The following is a 23,220-nucleotide window of genomic DNA, read 5'->3' as shown; positions in this document are numbered from 1 at the left end:
GGGTGACATGAACAAACTGGGACCTAAGCTCAGGGCGAGATTTATCCCTGAGGAGCACAAAACCACCGGCACAGCCCTGCCTGCAGGGACAGGGGACACAGAGAGGGGACAGGAGTGGCTCTTACATCGGTGTCCTGCTCGCTGATCTTGTAGGGGTGCAGCGTGTCCCTGTAGGGCTCCGGGAACGGCGTCACCTGCAAGCAGAGTGAGGGGTGAGCCCAAAATCCCCGTGGGACACGCAGGGAAGGGGAGGCAGCTCCCAGCCCCTCCCTCCCATCCCTGCGAGCCGGGAAAAGGAGACCAGAGTCGAGCCCCATCATCGGGAGTCGCTGGGATGAAGTCACAACCTCTCCCTGCTCATTCCCATTCCATTTGTGATTCATTAAGCGCCACCTTTCCAGCGGCAGGGAAAACAAAGGCCGTGCGATTGAGCTGTAATTCCACCTCGGCGGAGTGGGAGCACCTATAAATCAGCAGCTGCTGCAGCAGCAGGGCCTGTTTACCCCTGCCTGGCTTCTCCGTGAGTCATTTTCCTTTCCTGGAAATCTCAATTACTAATGGGACCTTCGGCAATTAACTGCCTCCCAGAGCTGGAGATGAAAGGCACGAGATAGGAAGGAGGGGATCATTATTGCTAGAAAGCAGAGAGGGTGCTTTGGAGGCATTTAAAACTCCAGGATGATGCAAATGGATCCGGATCTGGGAAATGCCCGGGGGGCTGGAGGCAGAGCCGGGTGGGTCGGGAGCCCGGCCAGCTGGAGGAGCATCCCGGGAGCTCCTGGTTCACCCTCCAGCACATCCCTGCTGGCGGCAGATGGAAACAGGAAAATCCTTTTTTGTTGGAAAATGCCATTCAGGAAGTGTCCAGGGCAGCACAGCCCGGGGTGGGTGGCATCACCATGTGACATTGCAGGGATGTCCCAGTGCTGGGAACAGAAGGAGCCTCCGGGGTGGAAAGGCCATTCCCTGTCCCTGTTTCAGGAATTATTCCCTTGGTTTAAGAGCTGCATTCCTGTCACCCCACTCATTCTCCTTGAAAAACAAGGGCGAGCCAAGCCCTGCACGACCGAGAATCCCCAGGACAGCTTCGTCCCAAAGAGTCCCAGAGCAGCTCGGTCCCCAAGATTGCCCGGGACATTTCTGTCCCCAAGAGTCCTGGGAGGCAGCTCCGTCCCCAGAAATCCCAGAGACGGCTCCATCCCAAGAGTTCCTAGAGCAGCTCCACCTCCAAGAGTCCTCGGGACAGCTCTGTCCCCAAAAATCCCCGGAGGCAGCTCGGTCTGAGAGTTCCAGGGGCACCTCGGTCCCCAAGAATCCCTGGAGCAGCTCCGTCCCCGAGAATCCCCCGGCACAGCTCCATCCCCAAAAACCCCCGGGCAGCTCCATCCCCAAGATTCCCTGGAGCATCTCTGCCCCCAAGAATCCCCCGGGACATCTCTGTCCCCACCTCGCGCTGCCAGCACGAGGATTTGCCGGCTGGGAATGACTCATGGATGGATTAGCAAAGCCTGGGATGGAGCAGCGCGTCCCCCGAGAGCGAGATGTGCCAGATGCCGCGGCTGCTGAGCGAGTGGCGATGGCAGGAGGTGACCCCGGGTGGCAGGAGGTGACCCCGGGCGGGGCCTGGTGGCCGAGCCTTACTTGCATGTAGAGCTGGGCCCTAGGGGGGGAGGTCTCCACCATCCTGTTCACCATAGTGATGAGGGTCTCGCTCTCGCTCATCTGCGGCACACAGGAAGGAAAGGGCACAGGTCAGGGGGACACGCGCCTGTGCCAGCGGTGACCGGGCCAGCAGCCCTCAGGATGCCAAATGCCACCTCCTGAGGTGGCCCAGGTGCTCCAGCTGTGGCCCAGTGCTGCTGTTGCTCCTTTAAGTGAGTTTTTTTGGGGGGAGAATACGGATAAAACAGAGCCAGCTCAGAGCAGATGGCACAGACAGACACGAGCTCGGACAGGACGGCAGCAGCGTGGCCGGCACACAGACGGACACACGGACAGGCCCTGGCACTGCCCACGGCTCTGTGCCCAGCTGGGCTGGCATGGCCCTGCAAATGAGCCCTGAGTGCTGGGGAGCTGACTGAAAGCTGGGGTTGGGGACAGCAGTGTCCCCCTTTTCCAGGTGGCACCAGGAGTGGCGCACCCCTGATGACAGGCACAGTTTGGGCAGCTCTGTGCCACTCCACGGGGACAGGACTGTCCCCATCCAGCTGTGGCACCTCAGTGCCAGGTGACAAAGCCACTGTAACACCTGAGCTCCAAGCCAGCTCCTCCCAGAGCCCTCAGCTCTGAGCTGGGCACTCCAGGGAAGCCCTGGCACGGCTGAAATCTAAAGAGTGACAACACTTTGTCACCAAACCAGGACCCAAACCCTGCTGGAGCTGCAGTGGGGGAAGGAGAGAGAAAACAGAGCAGGAGGATGTTTGAAGAGAGGCCCTTGACAGCATCACTCCAAATCAGCCTCTCCAGAGGCCGCAGGAAGAAGAGGAGGAGGAGATGCCAAAACCTTTTTAGGGAGCGTTTTAAGGAGCCACGGAGAGGCTGCAGCGCTCAGAGAGAGCACAGGGAGCTTTTATTGCAGAGAGAGCTGCTGGCCCAGCTCCAGGGCGGACACAGATCCTGGCCACGGGGGATTTGCAGCCAAATGGGATGGAGCCCAGGAGCAGCTCCCTCCGTGCCAGCCTGGCCCTGGCTGTGGCTGCCTATGGCTCTCCCAGCTGTATCCCCCTCCCCACGCTCCTGCCATGAAGTCACTGCAGTTTTACCCCCAAAATCACTGGGAAAAATCAGGGCTTTCCTCTAAAAACTCCACAAAAAAATCCTGGTTTTCCTCTAAAAAATCCTGGCAAAATCAGGATTTTCCTCCAAGGTTTTGCTCAAGAAAACCCAGGCAAAACCAGGATTGTCCTCCAAAGACCCCTGGCAAAATCATGGTTTTCCTTCAAAAAACCCCACACAAAATCATGGTTTTTCCTCCAAGGTTTTCTTCCAAAAGCCCTGGTAAAATCATGTTTTTCCTCCAAGGTTTTCCTCAAAAAAACCCTGGCACAACCAGAATTGCTTCCTCCAAACCCCCTGGCAAAATTAGGGTTTTCCACTAAAAACCCTGTAAAAATCCGGGTTTCCTCTGGCAAAATCGATTTTCCTCTAAAAATTCCTGCCAAAATCAAGGTTTTCCTCCAAAAATCCTAGCAAAATCAAGATTTTCCTCCAAAAGCCCCATTAAAAATCAGGGTTTTCCTCCAAAACCACCTGAGCACTGCTGAGTTTTGGACCCACCTGCACCAAACCTTTCACCCCCGAGGTGCCACCACAACACCGTGACCACTGTCCCCACTGTCACCTGCCACCTCTGGCACAGGGGACACCCTGGGTGTCCAGCACCAACCTGGGGTGTCCCAGACCCTCTGCACCCCCTGAGCTCCAGGACAACACTCAAAACTCCCAGCAACATTGGAATCCACCCCAAAACTCCCCCCAAAAAACAGAGGCACTGCTTCGGTTTGGCGCGGGATTTTTCCGCTGAGGGATGAGCGGCGCTACGGATGCGGAGGATGGAAGAAGCAAAACCAAAAAAAGACAAACTGGTGCTGCTGAGATGCTGCTGGGATGCTGCTGGATGCTGCTGGGATGCTGCTGGGATGCTGCTGGATGCTGCTGGGATGGCGGGAGGGGTGAGGATGGATGGCAGCAGGGGACAGGGACACGCGGCGGGGACAAGAAGCAGCCGGTGAGGTGAGGCTGGCAGCCAGCTCCGCCTACCTGCTGGTCCAAATATTCTAGGTTTCTTTGCAACTGAAGGTCTAAAAGTTCATCCTACCAGGAGCCAGCAGGCAAGAAACGAGCAGCAAAACACATAAAAGAAGAAGCAAAGCAGTTAGGGGGGAGCCTGTGGAATTCCCGGGTCGGGAATGCTGCCGGGAATGTGCCCTGTGGGCCCTGGGCAGCTGCTTTCTTATTTTTCTTATTTTTCTATTTTTGTTCTTTTTTTCTGGGGAGACCCTGTCTCTGGCAGCGGGGATGGATGGGCGGCATGGGTGGGCTATGGTGAAATTCAGGTTTCTCCCTCCCCTGGCAGTCCCATGCCAGGGTTTTGGGACCTGTGGGGACCTCCTGGTGTCACCCCCAGTTCCAGGAGGGGACACGAGGCAGGAGAACAAAGCAGCTGTGGCCAGATGTGAGGAAGCGGAGCGGGAGAGGTTTGGGGAGCACCAATCTCAGCCAGGAACCACCCTGGGGGTCTGAGGGTGTCCCATTGCTGCAGAGGGCCCTTCCCACATGGATTCCCTTTGGGAATGGCTGGGAGGGACCAGAGACACCAGTGAAACACTCAGCTCTGACTCTGCCCCTGGAGGGCACTGGTGCCACCTGGGTGAGGCCCCCCCAAACCACCCCATGTTCCCAGGGAGGGGTCTGCACCCCCCTGTCACAGGGTCACCCCCAGGGGACAGCGGGTACGTACCATCTTGTCGTGGATGGTGGGGGAGGCTGGGAAGGGGTACGGGTACACCCCGGCCGGGACGGGCCGCCTGTCACCCAGGTAATCGTACTGCGAAGAGAGGGGACCCCCACCCCGAAATCAGGGACATGGGACAGGAGAAAGCACAGGAGAGGGACAGGGACATGAGTGCTCCCTGCTTGGAGCACATTCGGGGTGGCTCTGAGCACCACATCCCATCCCATGGATCCCATCCCATCCCATGGGTCCCATCTCATGGATTCCATTCCATCCCATCGCATCCCATCGCATCCCATCCCAAGGATCCCATGGATCCCATGGATCCCATCCCATCCCATCCCATCCCATTCCATCCCATCCCTCCCATGGACCCCATCTCATGGATTCCATCCCATCCCATCCCATCCCATCCCATCCCATCCCATCCCATCCCATCCCATCCCATCCCATCCCTCCCATGGACCCCATCTCATGGATTCCATTCCATCCTATCGCATCCCATCACATCCCATCCCAAGGATCCCATGGATCCCATGGATCCCATCCCATCCCATCCCATTCCATCCCATCCCTCCCATGGACCCCATCTCATGGATTCCATCCCATCCCATCCCATCCCATCCCATCCCATCCCATCCCATCCCATCCCATCCCATCCCATCCCTCCCATGGACCCCATCTCATGGATTCCATTCCATCCTATTGCATCCCATCACATCCCATCCCAAGGATCCCATGGATCCCATGGATCCCATCCCATCCCATGGACCCCATCTCATGGATTCCATCCCATCCCATCCCATCCCATGGATCCTATTCCATCCCACAAACCCAACCAGGGAACCTCAGCAGGCTGGCTACAGGGATCCCAAACCCACCCTCATCTCGGTGTCACTTTGACACCAGGCCATGAACACAGAGCTGTCAGGGCCACACCCCACTCCCCTTCCCGCCCCTCAGGTGCCCACCTTGGGCGAGCTGATGGACCTGCGCATCACGAAGGTGGCGGGGTCGGCGTAAATCTCATCCCCCCGGGGCGGCAGCCGCTCGAAGCGGGCGCTGGGCGAGCGCACGGGCGAGTAAACCCTGCCCTGGCCGTAGGAGCCCTGGCTGGGCGAGCGCGGCACCGAGCGCGAGCGCGGCTGCAGCGACATCCTCCGCAGCGAGCCCGAGGCCGCATCCACCTCGTCCAGGTAGCTGGGCGGCCTGGCGGGCGCCGGCAGCCACAGCGGCACGTCCTGGCGGCCGAAGGCGGCGTGGAAGGGGCCCCCGTTGCGGAAGGAGTGGCGCTTGTCCTCCAGCGCCCAGGCGGGGCTGACGCGCTCGAAGGCGGGCATGGAGCAGATGCTGTCGGGGCGCACGCCCGGCGGGTAGTACTGGTACTCCTCGGGGTACTGCGGCGAGTAGGGCGAGTAATAGTCGGGCACGCGGCGGGACACGGGGTAAAACCTGCTGGGGCTGCATGGGGGGAGAGAGAGGTGAGGGCGGTGGGCAAGGACAGAGCGAGGGGAGGTGGGTTGGGCAGAGGGAAATCCGGGAGGGTGGTGTTTGTGCTGCCGGGGATTCTGTGGGAGCTTCCTGCATGGAATTTCTCTATGGGATCTCATGGTGCCTCTCCTCTCCTCATATCCCTCCTGCAGGGACAATGAGGTCGCTTCCTGTTCCGGCATCCTTCATCCCAAAGATCCTCTGGTGGTTTCCCATCCTTGTATCCTCCTCCAAAGGATCCCGTGGTGGTTTCCCCATCCTGGCCTCCCTCCCCCTTTACAACCCACCCTCCCTGGCTTTTTGCGGTGTCCCACACCCAGCTCTGAGCTGGGAGAAACACAAAGAAACAAGAGGAAAAGTAGATTTTCTCACCCCCAGGAGGCCACAAAGCACTAGGAAGGGGCAGAACATTGCCAAGAGCATCCAGCACATCCCTCACCTGCGCAGCTCCTCGGGGGGCGCGGTGGCGCGGCGGGAGTTCACCCACTGCTGCAGCTGCGTCATGGAGCTCTTGCGCTGGGCCACCTTCTCGGGGTGGGACCTGGGGGTGACCCCCCGGCGCTGGGGGACCCCGCTGTCGCCGTCACCCCCCGGGGGGAAGGCGGTGCTGCCGGGCCGGCTGGGCGAGGGGTACGGCCACCCGTTGGGCTGCGCCGGCCGCTCGGCGCTCGCCGGCGCCCGCGGCCCCTCGGGGTAGGGGCTGCCCGGCTCCGAGGGCGGCTCCTGCCCGGCCAGCCCGTTGGCTTTGGCCAGAGGCTCCTTCTTGCCGTCCGGCCGCTCCGACGGTTTCCGCTCCATCTTCTCGGAGCCGCGGCCATCGCCCTCCCCGCGGGCCTTGGCGTCGGGCTCGGCCTTGCCGTGCTCGCGGTGGGCGGCGTTGCAGTGCTGGTGGTGGTGGTGTTTGCTGGGAGGGATGTTCTCAGAGTCCGGCTTCTCCAAGTGCCTGAGACACCACAGGGGGGTCACCAACGCCTGGAAGTGCCCCTGGGGTGGCTGATGATGCCCCTGAGCCTTGTGAGGTCACTCGGCTCCCTTCTCCAGGGTGTCCATCACCCCCAAAATGTACCTGGGCCCCCAAATGTCCCTGGGCACTTTCTCCAGGGTGTCCCTCACACCCCTAAATGTCCCTGGGCCCTTCTCCAGAGTGTCCCTCACACCCCAAATGTTCCTCACACCCCCAAATGTCCCTGGGCCCTTCTCCAGGGTATCCCTCACACCCCAAATGTTCCTCACACCCCCAAATGTCCCTAGGCCCTTCTCCAGGGTATCCCTCACACCCCAAATGTTCCTCACACCCCCAAATGTCTCTGGGTCATTTTTCCAGTGTCCCTCACACCCCCAAATGCCCCTCACACCCCCAAATGTCTCTGGGTCGTTTTTCCAGTGTCCCTCACACCCCCAAATGTCTCTGGGTCATTTTTCCAGTGTCCCTCACACCCCCAAATGTCTCTGGGTCGTTTCTCCAGTGTCCCTCACACCCCCAAATGCCCCTCACACCCCCAAATGTCCCCGTGACCCCGGGCAGCACCGTGCAGGGGGCAGAGCGGCGGCAGCTCTCACCTCTGCGCCGGGGGGATCTGCACGCGGGCGGCCTCGCCCATGGCCTGGATCCAGGATTCCTGCTCCTCCGTGTTCTCGGCGCTGAAGAAGTAGGTGCGGATGCCGGCGTGCTCGGCCTGGGGAGACAGGGACTGCCCGTTACCCGCCGGCAGCTCCTCCAGCCAGCACACCGTCACCTGTGGGGCACAGAACGGGGGGAGAGACACGGGCACGGTGGTCAGAGCTCTGCTTCCAGCCTGGCACCCCCTCCTGCTGCTCCCAGCTCCCCTCCTGAGCGGCAGCAAAGCTCTGCAGGCGCCTCACAGCGGGGTTTTATCTCCCTTGGAGTCACTCACAAGGGAGTTTTGGGATCAGCGGTCCCCCCCCACCCCAAAAGGAGCCGTACCCCAATATTCGGTGGCAAAGAGAAAGCGAGAGCAGCAGCGTCATCCATGCAGGGGGAGGGGGAAGGTGGTTTCTGAGCCCTGGAAATATTTTGGGTGGAAAAAGTTCAGTTTTGATCCATGATGTTGGTGCCTGTTCTCTGACCAGAACATGCTGGAAGGAGCCTTTATTTGAGGGCCTTTTGAAGCTTCCACCTTCCCCCCCATGGAAAAGTGATGAGGCAAAGCGAGGAGCAAGAAAAGGGAGGAATTGGAGTTTTCCTCCTGAAAGAATTTCAAGGGTACAATCTCTTTAAAAAAAAAATTTAAAAAATTAACTAAACCAGAAATATGAGGTCTGATGAAACCCCTCCCTTGAGTTTCCATCCTCCCCAGAGCATGCAGCCACCGTGCCCAGCTGGGGTCACCTCCTGAGCCCCCCATGCATTTCTGGAAGCTCTGCAGGCAGGGGAGGAGGTGCAATCACAGGGATCCATCCCTGGGATCAGCAGGAGCGGGGGAGCAGAGCGAGCCCGGGGGTCCCTCAGCCTCTGCATGCAGCAGAAACACAAGAAGGTACCTAGGTGCTGGCGGGGTGCTGGCGTGGTGGGTGGCACCGAGAAACCCCTCCTGTCCTGGCATCCTCGGAGGAGGAGGAGGAGGAAACACAGAGACGGGGTCAGTGGGAGGGGAGTGGGAACCTCTCTGCCCTTCCCTGCACAAAACTGTCCTCACAAAGCCAAGCTCAGCACGTGGGCAGCAGCTCAGTGAGGTTTCTCCCATCACTGTCAGGCAGCAGGGATTTCACAGAATCACAGAATTACTGAGGCTGGAAAATCCCTCTGGGATCATCCATGGGATCCATGGGATGCCTCCTGAATCCCAGCAGTGCCCAATCCCCACCCTGAGCACTCAGTGTCACCTCCAGGTGCCATCTCCAGGGCTGGGCACTCCAAACCTCCCTGGGCAGCCCCTGCCAACCCTTTCCTTGATGAAATTCCACCCTGAGCCTCCCCTGGCCCAGCCTGAGCCCTTTCCTCTCCTCCTGTCCCTGTTCCCTGGGATGAGATCCCAAATCCCCCCTGGCTGCCCCCTCCTGTCAGGGAGTTGTGCAGAGCCAGAAATTCCCCCTGAGCCTCCTTTTCTCCAGGCTGAGCCCTTTCCCCTCAGGATTCTCCAAACCCTTCCCCAGCTCCCTCAGGATTCTCCAGACCCTTCCCTGGACACCCCTGTGTCACTTCCCTGCTGTCACCTGCAGAAGGTGACACCAGCATGGGCACAGGCACAGGGCAGACCCCATGTGTGACCCATTGCCATCTCTCCCCTGCTAAACCCCACTCAGCTGAGCCTAAATTCAGGTTTAAGGGGGGGCAGCTACACAAATCCCTCCCTTAGACTGGGAGTGCCCTGTGGGGACCCCAGCACTGGCTCTGGACATGGGGAGGGCACACTGTGTCAGTGTCACAGTGACCCACGACCACGAGCAGCTGGGCTGGGGAAGGTGCCCGGTGATGCCAAAGGTGCCCAGCAATGACAAAAAGTGCCAGGGAAGCTCAGACCCTGCCAGGAGCAGATGTGGAGAAGCAGCAGCTGCTGTCACCTCTCCCTGCTCCCCTCTGCGGTGGCAGGCTGTCCCCTCTCGGTGACACTTGCCAGTCACACGGTTAAACCGGGATTGGAACTGGGGACAGCTCCGTGTGCGGCTCCAGGAGGGGAGCAGCAGCCATGGAGAGGGGAAAACAGGGCAGGGAGAGGGTGGGACCCCCCTGCAGAGGGGGGTGGTGACCTTGGGGACACTGCCCTGTCCCCGTTTCACCAGCAGATGCAGATCCCACCCATGGGCATCACCCCAGCGTGCTCCATGCGCCGCCACCAAGAAAGCCACCAGAGCAGCAGGGACCCTGCCAGCATCCCCAGCGCCACCCCAGTGCCACTCCAGAGCCACCTCAGTGCCACGCTGTCCCCTCAAGCCCCAGCAGGGTCACTGACCTTGAACGTGTGCTTCCTGCTGATGTTGTCCGAGGGCTGCACGGCGGCCACGCGGAAGCTGAGCAGGGGGATGCTGCCCAGGATGTTCTCCTCCTTCTCATCTGTGGGGCAGATCCTGGGGTTACACCCACGGAGGGACCCCCCACAGCCCCCCCGTGCCCCGGGCTCCCTCCCACCTGTGGGATCGGCTCCCTGCCTGTTGCTGCTCCCGCAGCTCAGCCTGGCTCACAAACAACCTCCTCAATTATTGATGCCGGCCCGGGGCCGAGCCCGGGAGCTGCCAGGGAGGCGGGGAAAACTCGGGATTAACCCCTGGGCACTGCAAACACCGGGGTGGAGCAGGAAAGAGCCCGGGACTTTGTGCTGGTGGCACTGGGGGTGGCTGTACCTTTGTAGTAGAAGAGGCAGCGATCCACCAGCACGAACCAGCGCTTGTTCCACTGCTTCACCCCCGAGCTGGCCTGCAAGAGAGGGGCAGTGAGAGCAGTTTCAGGGCTCTGTGGGGCTAGGGACGGGTGGCACAGGGGGGTACCTGCTTGTAGAGCCACCCACTCTTGGTGACAGCAGCATTGGGGTTCCTCTTCATGGAGTTGGAGCGCTTCCCGAAGGCGATGCCCTTGCGGGAGGAGCGCGGAGCCTGCAGGGGGCAAGAGGAGATGCTCAGTGCCTGGGCTGGGGTCCCTGAATCCCTGCCTGAGCTGGGGACAGCGGTGCCACACTGCCCTGGGCACTCACCCGGCCTCCAGGGCGCTCGGGGGGCACCTCGGCCACCATGGCGTGGTGGGGGGGCTCGCTGGGGACGGTGGCCGGCCGCTTGCTGCTCGCCTTGCTGGACATGTCCGAGCTCTGTCTGTGACACCAGAGAGGGGATCAGCGGGTCTGTGCCCCCACTGTGCCCCCACCATCCCCAGCCCTGCTCATCCCACCCCAACGGGCACCCAGGGGATTGGGGGTGACCTACTTGGGCAAGTCAAGCCTTGAGGTGTCCTCGGGGACCTGTCCCGTCACTGGGTGCAGGAAGGTGTTCCGCCTTTCATTGTGGCTGTGGGGACAGATGGGGTGGGTGTTAGGGGTCCCTGTGTCCCCCACAGAGCCCCTCAGAGTCCCCATGTCCCCCATGCAGTCCCTTTGGCACCATGTTTGCTGTTGTATTGGTTCTAGGGCTGGTATCCCCTCCCCTGCCCAGAGCACCCCACTAATCCCTGACTTAGGATCCTCCACAGCATCCCAGAATCATGGAATTGTTAAGGCTGGAGAACCCTCCAAGATGACCGAACAGAGCCATCAACTCAGCAGCACCAAACCGTGTCCCCAAGTGCCACACCCACGGAACAGGACACTCCTAGGGATGGTAAGTGGAGCCTGTCCTCCTCTCATTGTCCCCTCCTGTCACGGAGAATCAGAGGGTTCCCCCTGAGCCCCCTTTTCTCCAGGCTGAGCCCCCCAGCCCCTTCCCCAGACACTCCAAGATTTCATTGGCTTTTCTCAGAAAGTGCCCAGGCAGGGCCAGCCTTGCCAAAATCAGGGCTGTGGTGGCCAAGTCACCCTTCCTGCTGCTGTCACATCCCTCCTGTCACCACTGGCCACACTCACAAGTCGCTGCAGCAGCAGCAGCAGCAGCAATGGCCCGTGCAGGGCTGTGCCTGCAGCCATGTCCCCAATGTCACCTCCTCCCCTGGCTGCTGCCAGAGCCACTCCCAAAGCACCTCGAGGCTTTGAGTGGGGTCACCTGGCCACGGGGGCTGGCAACCCCCAGACCCCAAACACCATCCTAGGGCACCCCAGACCCCAAATACCAGCCCAGGATTCCCAGCACAAGCTGTTGCTGCCTCCCTGGCACTCCCTGGGTGCAGCTGAAGGGATCCCTGGCAGTGCCAGCTGTGGTGTGACAGGGCTGTCCCAGGCTCAACTGGCACTCTGTCCCATATCTCTGGCCATCCCACAGAGATGGCACTGCCAGGCAACCCCAGAACCCCTCCTGTGCTGCTTCCTGGGGTGCTCAGGGGGAATGGATGAGGTCCAGGGCTCCATCCCATGAATTTCACACCAAATCCCATCCCCTCCTTCCCAAACCCGCCAGGCACTGGGACACGGAGCCACCAACTCCTCCTGCCTGTCACCAAAACGGGGGAAGTTGGAGCAAGAAAACACTGCTGCCAAGATCATCCCATCCCATCCCATCCCATCCCATCCCATCCCATCCCACCCCATCCCATCCCATCCCATCCCATCCCATCCCATCCCATCCCATCCCATCCATCCCATCCCATCCCATCCCATCCCATCCCATCCCATCCCATCCCATCCCATCCCATCCCATCCCATCCCATCCCATCCCATCCCATCCCATCCCATCCCATCCCATCCCATCCACCACTGACAGCCCAAAAAGTGCTGCTGCTGCTGATCTGCTGCCCCTTGCAGTCCCACCCAGTCTCCTCCCAGGTTTCTGATCCTCTCCCTGAGCACCTTAAAAACTCGGGGGATGTGTGTGCACCCCACAACCAGGGGGGTTCACTCTCCAAACCCCCTCAGTGCCCGCCCCACGCTCCAGCACAGCCGAGGGGGCTCTGACCCAGGGCTGGAGCCACTCCCGGGTGATTTTGTCACCCCTGAGGGGTTCAAATCCCGGGAACTGGGGCAGGTCCCAGCCCCGCAGTGACGCTGACGCACGGGGAGGGTAAAACGCTGAGAGAGCAGCACCCCAAAAGCACCAGGTGTGGGGAGTGGGCGCTGCCAGCACCCACCAGCTGGTCTGGACCCCACTCTGGGTGCCCCCCCCCATCCCTGAACCCCACTCTGGATGTCCCCCCATCCCTGAACCCCACTCTGGATGTCCCCCCCTCCATCCCTGCTGGCCCCAGGTCCCTGTCCCCGCAGCCTGGCCTCCCTCCACGAGCAGGACACCCCCATTTTGCATCTCCCTCGGCTCCTCCTGGCTCCCACCACGCTTCCTCCCCCTCACCCCACCCTGCCCTCACCCCCCGCCGCCGGGAAGAGCCGCAAACCTCCCGGCAGCCGCTCGGGGCTGACCCCGCTCCACCAACTCGCCAGTCCCCATCGCCTCCCGAGCACTGCAATGCAGCAGCCACTGCCCGGCCCGAGGGTCCCGCACCGCCGGCTCCCCGCGGGCTCCCCCAGGGCCCCCCCGCATCTTTGGGGGCTCCTACCTCACCCTCCGGTCCGCCCGAAACTTCAGCATGGTCCCTCCCGGGGGGGCGGCTCAGCGCCCGCCCCCAGCTCCCGGCATGGCCAGGGGACACCAGAATCCTGCCGGGGGACACCAGAGCCCTGCCCGGGGCCACCAGAGCCCTGCCCGGGGACAGCGCGGGCCACCGGGGCACCCCCGAGCGGGCAGGGGGACGCGGGCGGTGGGCGAGGGCTCGGTGCCAGCCGCGCCTGTCCGTGCCGTGCCCCGCGCCGGTGGCACTGGCGGTGCCGGAGCTCCGGGGGGCTCCGGGAGGGGCCCGGGGGCTCCGGGAGCGGCGGGGTTGGGCAGCCCCGGTGTGCGGCAGCCGGCGGGGAAGGCGACAGCGGGGACAAACAGCTCCCGCTCGCGTCCCCGCAGAGGAGAGGCGAAGGGCAGCGCGGCACAGCCGCCTCCCCCAGCACAGGTGCGGGGCCGGGGAGATGCTGCTGGCAGGGAAGGGCGGCACGGGAGGCTCGGGAGGGGTTTGGGGGAGCTCAGAGGGGCTGGGAGGGGTTCCCGGGGCCCCCCCAGGCCGGCAGGGCAGTGAGGAGGGCGGGTGGCACAGCGAGGGAAGCGGCCGCGCTGAGCTGAGTGAGTGCTGTCACTGCCCTGGATTCAGCGGCTGCGTCCCTTCCCCCTGCTTGTGTCCCCAAAACATCCCTGAGTGCCCCCAAAACATCCCTGAGTGTCCCCAAAACATCCCTGAGTGCCCCCAAAACTATCCCTGTGTGTCCCCAAGTTATCCCTGTGTGTCCCCAGACCATCTCTGTGTGTCCCCAAGCTATCCCTTCTTGTGTCCCCAAACCATTCTTGGGTGTCCCCAAACCATCCCTGAGTATCCCCTAAACAACCCTGTGTGTGTCCCCAAAACCATCCCTGCGTGTCCCCATACTGTCCCTACTTGTCCCCCGAAAACATCCCTGTGTCTCCCCAAACTCCCTGCGTGTGCCCAAACCATCCCTGAGTAATCCTAAACCATCTCTGGCTTTGTCCCCAAAGCATCCCCGTGTGCCCCCAAAACCATCCCTGTGTGTCCCCAAGTTGTCCCTGCTTGTGTCCCCAGACCATTCCTGGGTGTCCCCAACCCACTCCCAGGTGTCCCCAAGCCATTCCTGGGTGTCCCCAACCCATCCCCGGGTGTGTCCCCTCCTCCCCGTGGCTGTTCCTTCCCCAGATGACACCGGGAGGAAATCCCGGGGACCAGGATGGGCACAAGCTCCAAATAGGGGGGGAGGTGGGGACAGACCCCACAGGGCACCAGCACCCCCAAAAAATCCCGGGGAGCCTTCACGGGTTGGGAGCAGGGAGCAGCAGGATTTGGGCTCCGCCTGGACTTTGGGAAGAGAATCCCAAGCCCTCAGGGCGGGTAGGAAACCCTCGGGAAAAGGGAGGGAGTGAGGGAGGGAAGGAATCTGGCTGACATTTCCAAGAAAGCTCCAAAGAAGGAAGACGAGCACGGGGAGGCTGCTGGGCTCCATCCCGGCACGGCCCCGCTCTGGAAAAACCCGGGAGCACCGTGGGACTGCCAAAAACCCGAATTGCACCCGTTTGGGGTGAGATCAGCACCAGTGACCAGCTCAGGGATGTCCCCCTGCCCTTTGGATGGCAGCAGCAGTTCCAGCCCATCCCAGGATGGGCCAACCATGGTACGGATGAAACTGAGTCCAAACTAAACTGAATCCAAACTAAACTGAATCCAAACTAAATCAAATCCAGACCAAACTAAATCCAAACTAAACTAAATCCAAACTGAACCAAATCCAAACCAAACCCAACCAAATCCAAACTTAAACCAAACCCAAACTAAACCAAATCCAAACAAACCAAATCCAAACTAAACTGAATCCAAACCAAACCAAATCAAATCCAAACTAAATCCAAACTAAGCTAAATCCAAACTGAACCCAACCAAATAAAAACTGAATCAAATCTGAACCCAAACCAAATTCAAATCAAATTCAAACTGAACCCAACCAAACCCAAACCAAATTCAAACCCAAACCAAGTTCAAACTAAACCGAATCCAAATCAAACTGAATCCAGACCGAACCAAATCTAAACTAAACCAAATCCAAACTGAATCGAATCCAAGCTAAACCAAATCTGAAGCCAAACCAAATCCAAACTAAAATGAATCCAAACCAACCAAATCCTCCTTTTTAGGCCGTGGGGTGAGGCACATCCATGGACAAACATCACCACAGTGCCATGGGCAGCATCAGCCTCACACCAGGGTCTGAACTGGTGGCAAACGCCCCCGTGCTGCTGTCCCCTCCTGTCCCCTCCTGTCCCCTCCTGTCCCCAGTCCCCAGCACAGTGACTCACCAGCTCCTCCATCACCACCAGCCAAGGATCTGGGGCCAAGGTCCCCCAACAGCCATGGGTGAGTGCCAGCCCTGCTCGGTGACAATGCCAGCGCTCGCTCGGTGGCACTGCCACCACGGCAGGAAGGGACCTGCCAGGGGAGGCTGTGGCTGCTTTTGGGACAGCAATCTGGGGATAGTGTGGGAGGAGCAGGCTTTCCTGCTCTTCAAACCACAAACCATGGTTGGGGCTGGTCCCCAAGGAACCCCAGAGCCACTGTCACACTGTGAGTGCCACCTCTTGTCCCTAAAGACCCCCAGAGTCACTGTCACACTCTGTCCCCATCCCAGCTATGTCAGGGACCCCCATGGCTCGTGGAGGGCACAGATGAGGGGGTGAGGGTGGGACAGGCCAGGGATGGGGGTGGAGGCAGCCAAATTCCCCCCCACAGAGGCCATAAAATTCCTTCATCCAAAGGTTTTCCGTGTTCCTGGATTCCAGGGATGGGATTTGTGTGGCCACCAGCCAAACACGCCCCGCACGTTGGCCTCCCTCCCTCCTTCCCATCCTCCTCCCTCCCTCCCGTATTTTTCCAACCCTTTCTTCACCTCTCCCTCTCCTCCCGGGCTGCATCCCTCTCAAATCCTGTTCTCCCTGGGAATTGCAGTGCTCAGCACCCATGGGAGGGGACTCGGGGTCACCCTGTCACCCACGGTCCCCACCAGGGACAATCCACCCTTGGAGCAGCAAGGACAAACTGCTGAGGAGCCCAGGGTGGGAAAAAATTGATTATAAGGCATAAAAAAACCCCCCAGGGATGCTCTGCACTCTGGGTCCATGTGCTGGGAAGGATTTTTTAATGCATAGGGATTAAAAAATTAAATGGAATTCAGTTTACTGGGAGGGTCTGGCAGGGATGGGTGGCAGCAGCTCAGCTGCTCCAGCATCTCCACACAGGCTCATCCCAGCTGGACTTGTAGGAATTCCCTGGGAGAGGGAAGGAAAGGCTGCAGGGAAGAGGAAAAACGAGATGAAGAACAGCAAGGAAACTCCCCCAGCCCCTCATCCAATCCCAGAGCCAGCGGATTTGCAGCACAGTAAATAAATGGGAATAAACAAAGTGGTTTGTGGGCACTCAAAATCCAAGTGTGGAGCCACATGCTGAGGCTCCCCCCTCATCCCTGAGGAGCTCCTGGCAGATCCTGCTGCTCCCAGCATGGATCTGCTCCACAACCCCAGCCCAGCCCTAATCCTGGCCCCTCCATCCAGCTGAGCCAGCAATTCCAGCCCTGCATCCATCAGGGCTGGGGGTCAGGGGCAGCACAGCCCTGCTGGAGAATGAATCCCACTCCTGGAGAATGAATCCCACTCCTGGAGAACGAATCCCAACCCTGAAGAACAAATCCCAACCCTGGAGAGCGAATCCCACTCCTGAATAAAAAATTTCAACCCTGGAGAACGAACCCCATTCCCAGAGAACAAATCCCAACCCTGGAGAACAATTCCCACTCCTGGAGAACAAATCCCACTCCTGTGCCTGTGTCACTTCGGTGCCACCCCAGAGTCACTGTCACCAGGATGAGGACAAGGAGCAGTGAGGAGCTGGTGTTGTCCCCTGCCTTTGTCTGTGCTGGTGCTGTTGTGAAGCCACCCAGAAGGGACAGTGCCAGTCCAAGTGCCACGTCCCCACTGCCACCTCAGCCCTGTGACAAACTGCCCCTGTCTGCTGCCAGCACCGTGCCCAGGCAGGGCCAGCCGTGCCAAAATCAGGGCTGTGGTGGCCGAGTCACCCTTCCTGCTGCTGTCACATCCCTCCTGTCACCACTGGCCACACTCACAAGTCGCTGCAGCAGCAGCAGCAGCAGCAATGGCCCGTGCAGGGCTGTGCCTGCAGCCATGTCCCCAGTGTCACCTCCTCCCCTGGCTGCTGCCAGAGCCATTCCCAAAGCACCTCCAGGCTTTGAGTGGGGTCACCTGGACACTGGGGCTGGAACCCCCAGACCCCAAATACCATCCTAGGACCTCTCAGACCCCAAACACCATCCTAGGGGACCCCAGACACCAAACACCATCCTAGGACCCTGTAGACCCCAAACACCATCCTAGGACCTCTCAGACCCCAAAAATCACCCCAGGGCCACCTAGACCCCAAACACCCTCCTGTGGTCACCTAGACCCCAAACAGCATCCAAACCCCAAACACCACTCCAGGATGCTCCAGACCCCAAACATTATCCCAGGGCCACTCAGTCCCCAAAAACCAGCCCAGGGCCACTCAGTCCCAAACACCACCCTCAAACCCCGATGCCCCACCCTCTCCTGCGGGAGGCTCTGGCCACCAACTCGCCACCAGCCCTGAGTTTCCCGTGGGAGCCGCGCAGGGAGGGAGGCGGAGGCGAGGGCAGGGCTGGATCCCCTGGGAAGCTGCCGGGCTGCTCTGCCAGCCCTGCCCAGCCGGGCAAAGTCCTCAGGAAGGGCGGCCCGGCAGCTCCTGAGCGCCCACGGCCCACGTGTGACATCAGCGGCGTCACACGGGGACATCCCGGCCGTGGGGGCGCGGGGAGGGACAGCGGGAGAAGCTCCCGGTGGGATGGAGCGGGGCAAGGCTGGGGATTTCCAGAGAACAAAGCGGCTGCTGGCAGCCAGCGGGGCCGGCCCTGGTGGGAGGGCGAGTCCCCCGCTGCCGCGCCAGCTGGGGTCGGGGAGAAGCACAAAAAGCACAAAAAAAGCACCGGGAGTTTGTGTTTTATCTCCCTGGAAACCCCGGCTCCATCCCAGCACGGCCCGCGGGGCTGCTGGCCAAAATCACTGCTGCTGCTGCTGCTGCTGCCGGGGCTTGGAGCAGGCGCGGCATCCTGACCCCGAGGGGACATTTGGGGAGGGTGACAGCCCCCGATCAGGACAGAGCGGTGACAGTCCATGTCCTGGCAGCTCTGGTGTGCTCCATTGTCCCCTCGTGGGGACAGAGCCCAGTCTATTGTGCACGGGGTCACCGGGCCCCCAGTGCCACCACTGCCACCCAGGGCCACCATTCCCACCCAGAGCCACCATTCCCACCCAGAGCCACCATTGTCACCCAGAGCCATCATTCCCACCCAGAGCCATCATTCCCACCCAGAGCCACCATTGTCACTCGGAGCCACCATTGTCACCCAGAGCCACCATTCCCACCCAGAGCCACCATTCCTGCCTGGAGCCACCATTCTCATCCAGAGCAACCAATCCCATCCAGAGCCACCATTCCCATCCAGTGCCACCACTGCCACTCAGAGCCACCATAGCCAGCAGAAGCCACCATTCTCATCCAGGGCCACCATTCCTGCCTGGAGTCACCATTTCCACCCAATGCCACCATTCCTGCCTGGAGCCACCATTCTCCTCCAGAGCCACCACTGCCACTCAGAGCCACTATTCCCATCCAGTGCCACCATTCCCACTCAAAGTCACCATTGCCACTCGGAGCCACCATTGCCACCCAGAGCCACCATTCCCACCCACTGCCACCATACCCCACACAACCTCTGAGCTGTCACCTGGCCTCACCCCTGAAGGGTTTGAACTCTCCCTAAGCTCTTCAGGAAGTCACTTCCAGGGTCGGGAATACCTGTCCCGAGCAATCCCTGGCAGCAAAGTGGCAGAGCCCCAGCCCCTCCCCAGCCAGGTCAGCTCAGGGGATTACGGCACCGGCGCTGTGAAAATCCTGCAGGGACAAATCCCCGGCACCTGCCCGAGCTGTGCAGCTCCATAATCCCACCCAGCCCCCGATGGCACCGTGCCTGGAGTGCTGCTCCTGCCAGCTCTGCTTGTCACCACCCCCGGGACACCGGCTGCTCACGGTGGCACTGGCCACAGACAATGGCCCACGAGTGCCATGGGCAGGCTCTGTGTGCCACAGCCACGCTCTGTGTGACACGTCTGGGCTCCGTGTGACACGTCTGGGCTCCGTGTGACACATCCAGGCTCTGTGTGACACGTCCAGGCTCTGTCACAGCGCCACTCTCACACACACGCACACACTCACCGGTGTCACCGCGCGTCCCCTCCGCCCGCTGCGCCACTCGCCGAGCCGGTGGCTCTCCCGCAGCCGGCCGGGGCGGATGATTTCCCTTCCAAGCCCATGGAGACCGTCATTGGTATCAATCATTAACAGCCGCCGCAGCTGCCGCCAGCTTAACCCCCTCGGCTCCGGGCGGAGCGCCAGGAGCCATCCCTGCCTTTAATGGCACAGTGACACGGCGATGTCGCTGCAGGACAATCGGCCGGGAAGGAAAGAGGGATCCAAGGGGTCCCACGCCCCCACGGCCCCACAGCCGCCCCTGCAGTGTCCCAGCTGCGTGTTTCCCCACCCGTGTCCCCGGGACACGAGTGCTGAGAGCAGCCCCGCGTGTCACCGAGCTGCCACATCCAAATCGCCACATCCAAATTGTCACATCCCAGCGGGATCTCTGCTGTCCCCAGGGCGATCCTGGGGGTTGAGCCCAGCCAGGAGCGGCTCGGAGGGGCAGGGGCCGCTCCCTCCAGCCCAGCCAGGACTGCAGCTCGGCGCTCCCGGAGCTCCCTCTCCCTTTCCCCGCAGCTTTTCCAAGGAACATCGATGGCTGTAACTTTATCCCGGCGTGTTTACAACCCAGCTGTGGCTCTTGGCTCCCTCAGCCCTGCCGGGGGCCAGCCCGGCTCCGGCTCAGCAGCCACACGGTGCTGTCACAGTGTCCCTGTCCCCTCCCCACCCGCCATGCCACGCTGTGGGGATCAGCACCTGCATCCCCACGGAGAGGGGGCTGGAGGAGGAGGAGCACGAGCGCTGTCCCTGCGCCTGAGCCCTGCGAAGGGTGGACAGATGTCCCTGTCACCTCCCCCCGCCCCCACCGTGCTGCTGGCCGCGTTACCCAACCTGCCGAGGGGTTGAATGATTAACCCCGGGCTGCGCCGGTGTCCCTGCGGTGTCCCTGCACAGCCCCACACCGCGGTGGCACCTGGGGACCCTGCGCTTCTGTCGCCACCAGCCCCAAGGACCATCCTATGCCAGCTCCCCTCAGCTTGTCCCCACAAACAATCCCCACCCCTGTCCCTCATCCCTGTCCCATGTCGCACGGCTCTGGAGGTACTCACAGCACCGCCACCACCGCCCAGCTCCCGCTTCCCGACACGGCCACCCCGGTAATTTCACCCTTGTCCAGCCCCAGCTGCAGCGCCGGGGGCGTCCGGGCTGGAATGATCACAAACAGCCTTGGACAAACATCTGCACGGCACCACCCCGCGGGCTGCAGCCAGCCCGGCCGCGGGATGGTTTCAATCACGCTCAAATCCCACCAAAAGGCCACAAAACTGCCCAGGGGAACGAGCCAGCCACAGCAGCTGATAAAGGTTGCAGATGTGGGGCTCGTTTGGGCTCCCTGTGTCTTATGTGGGGTTCAATTTGGATCCCCATGTCTGTGAGATGCCGTGGAATGGGCACAGCTTTGGGAGTTCCCATTTCCCACAAACTCCTCATGAACACCCCTAATTGGGAGCATCCCCAGCTCCCAGCAGTGATTCCTGAGGCTCTGGAAATCCAGGAGCTGCAATTCCCGCTCCAGCCCACCAGGATGGGCCGCAGGCTGAGCCCCAGCCTGGGTTCCATCAGGTTGTGCCACTCCCTCCGGAGCCTTTTGACGTTTTTTGGATAAATTCCCCAATTTTTCACTGCTGGATCTCCAACACAAAAAAAACCCCAAAAACCAACCAAAAAAAATAACCTGAAACCACAAACGTGGCACCCAAGATGGGCACAGGCAGCAGCAGCTCCCACATCCATGCTGGTGCCGCAGGACCCCATTTCCCAGTGGGGTTTGGAGGCTCTGGATCAGGGGGTTGGGCAGCGCTGGCTCTGCCCCAGCCCGGGAGCTGCAGCTCTGCCAGGCCTCCCGTGATTCATCCCAACCCCGCGCCCCGACCTCCCGCAGTCAAGCCCCGACACATTCGGCACATTCCTGGCATAGCCGGCCCCGCGGAGCCCCACACCTGCCGGAGCGGGAGCCTGGGAAGGTGCCAGGGGGAGATTTATGGATCCCAAGCACGGTCCCAAGGCCGGGATGGCAGGGCAGCAGCGGCTCTGCTCCGGTGACACAGCAAACTTGTCACCGTGGGCAGCTTGTCACCTCCCCGAGCGCCCCAGTTGCCTTGCTGGTGCTGTGCCACATGTCCCTTGCTGGGTCGGGCTGGGTGTGAATGGGGAAATTCTCCTTTTTTAGATCAGATCCTGCACCTTGCCGGGGCTGGGAACAGCCTGTCACCCGCAGTGACACAACCGCGCGCGGGTTGCGCAAGGGCTCGGCACCAAACAGCTCCCAAGGACGGGAGCAGAGCCGGCCCCGGGCAGGCCCTGGTGGTTTTCCGGCCCCAAATCCATCTGTGCCACATCCCACGGCCCTGGGATCAGCCCAGGGTGACAGCCTGGGTGCCAGGAAATGTGTGGAGAGGCAAAAAGCGTTCCCGAGTGCCTGGGAAGAGCCACCGTGGAGCCAAGCTTGGCACACATGGATGTCACGGCAGCTCCAGCTTCACCAAAAAAATGGGCACGTGCTCACCTCACAATCTCTGTATAGAAAGGAGACAAAGATCCCACAAATCAGGTTTGCCCTAAGCAAAAAGATCTAAAAAAGCCACACTCAGTGCTCCACAAATCCCAGGATCAGGGGACCCTAAATCTCAGAACCTGCAGCCTTTGCCAGGATTGAAGCGGTGCCATCCCTTGGGACATCCCAGGGGGGATTCACAGCCTTTCCCTCTGCCATGCTCGGATGCGACAACCTTGGTTTAATGTCACCACACCCACCCTGGTGTGCCTGGCACGGCCGGGAGCAGCTTCCCGGTGAATCACAGCTCGTTCCCAGCTCCCCAACCGCGTCCTCATTAGCACCCCAAGCCCGGAGCAGCCCCGGGGAGCAGCTGCGGGGGAAAAGCCAAAAATCTGCTGGGGGAAAAACAGAGGGAGCCGAACACCCAGCCAAGCCCTGGGAGTGTCGCAGGAGGCGCGGGGACAGGACACACCTCTGTGTCACCAAACAGCCCCGGCCGTGTCACTTGTCCCCGTCCCAGCGCCACCTCCGCAGCGCCAGGGCGGGCTGGGCTCTGCAGGGCGAGCTCTCGCCCTGGGTGAGGTTCAGTCACCGTAGGATGCTTCCAGTTGGAAATCGGGAAGCTCCAGGCTGCTTCCCAGAAATCCCATCAGCGCAGGAACCCGCTGCCAGTTCCCCCTTCCTTCTCCCGAACAAGTGAGCGCAGCCCCGCTCTCCCTCCGCCCCGGGGGAGGAGCAGCCTCGGGATCCGGGGAGGGAAGCTGGAAGGACGGGATGGCTGAGCCGGGCTGGAGCCGGGCCAGTCCCGGGCTGGAGAGACCCCCCGGCGCTGCCTTTGGCGGCGATGGAGCAGCTCGGGATGGTCAGAGGATTCCCCCTTGGAATGCCCTCAAAAATGTCACAGGATCCCTCCCAAAAATATCACAGAATCCCTCCCAAAATTGTCACGGGATCTCTCCAAGGGTGTCACGGGCAGCCAGGACCAAGGAGCTGCACTGAGGAACTGGGACTGGTTTGCTCAGCCCCAGGAAGAGCCCGAGGCTCGTTCCGTGTTTCCACAGGGCACAGCTCTGAGGGATGGAGCTCTGAGGGATGGAGCTCTCAGGGCACAGCTCTCAGGGATGGAGCTCTGAGGGATGGAGCTCTGAGGGATGGAGCTCTCAGGGCACAGCTCTCAGGGATGGAGCTCTCAGGGATGGAGCTCTCAGGGCACAGCTCTCAGGGATGGAGCTCTCAGGGATGGAGCTCTCAGGGATGGAGCTCTGAGGGATGGAGCTCTCAGGGCACAGCTCTCAGGGATGGAGCTCTGAGGGA

General features: G+C 61.1%; 1 protein-coding gene across 5 annotated transcripts in view; it reads right to left on the bottom strand.

The window, feature by feature from the left end:
* Positions 1-20,511, bottom strand: part of PLEKHA6 (pleckstrin homology domain containing A6) — a 30,436-nt gene extending 9,925 nt beyond the window's left edge. Inside the window, exons 1-13 of one of the 5 annotated variants that reach the window (XM_079327371.1) lie at positions 20,459-20,511; positions 10,817-10,897; positions 10,591-10,705; positions 10,388-10,492; positions 10,244-10,316; positions 9,856-9,956; positions 7,505-7,680; positions 6,384-6,887; positions 5,425-5,914; positions 4,460-4,546; positions 3,760-3,813; positions 1,642-1,722; positions 126-194 (exon numbers count right to left, since the gene is read on the bottom strand). In XM_079327371.1, the coding sequence (XP_079183497.1) occupies positions 126-194; positions 1,642-1,722; positions 3,760-3,813; positions 4,460-4,546; positions 5,425-5,914; positions 6,384-6,887; positions 7,505-7,680; positions 9,856-9,956; positions 10,244-10,316; positions 10,388-10,492; positions 10,591-10,692 (1,842 nt within the window). In that variant the 5' untranslated portion in view covers positions 10,693-10,705; positions 10,817-10,897; positions 20,459-20,511. Of the gene's footprint in view, positions 1-125; positions 195-1,641; positions 1,723-3,759; positions 3,814-4,459; positions 4,547-5,424; positions 5,915-6,383; positions 6,888-7,504; positions 7,681-8,446; positions 9,818-9,855; positions 9,957-10,243; positions 10,317-10,387; positions 10,493-10,590; positions 10,706-10,816; positions 10,898-20,105; positions 20,296-20,458 lie in introns of those variants that run through there. The other 4 variants (XM_079327368.1, XM_079327370.1, XM_079327369.1 and 1 more) reach the window with 4 other exon arrangements.
* Between the last annotated feature and the right edge of the window lie 2,709 nt (positions 20,512-23,220).

The sequence above is a fragment of the Erithacus rubecula genome, assembly GCF_903797595.1.
Source record: "Erithacus rubecula genome assembly, chromosome: 26".
In the NCBI taxonomy this organism is placed as follows: domain Eukaryota; kingdom Metazoa; phylum Chordata; class Aves; order Passeriformes; family Muscicapidae; genus Erithacus; species Erithacus rubecula.
This window is presented reverse-complemented; position numbering and strand designations above follow the sequence as displayed.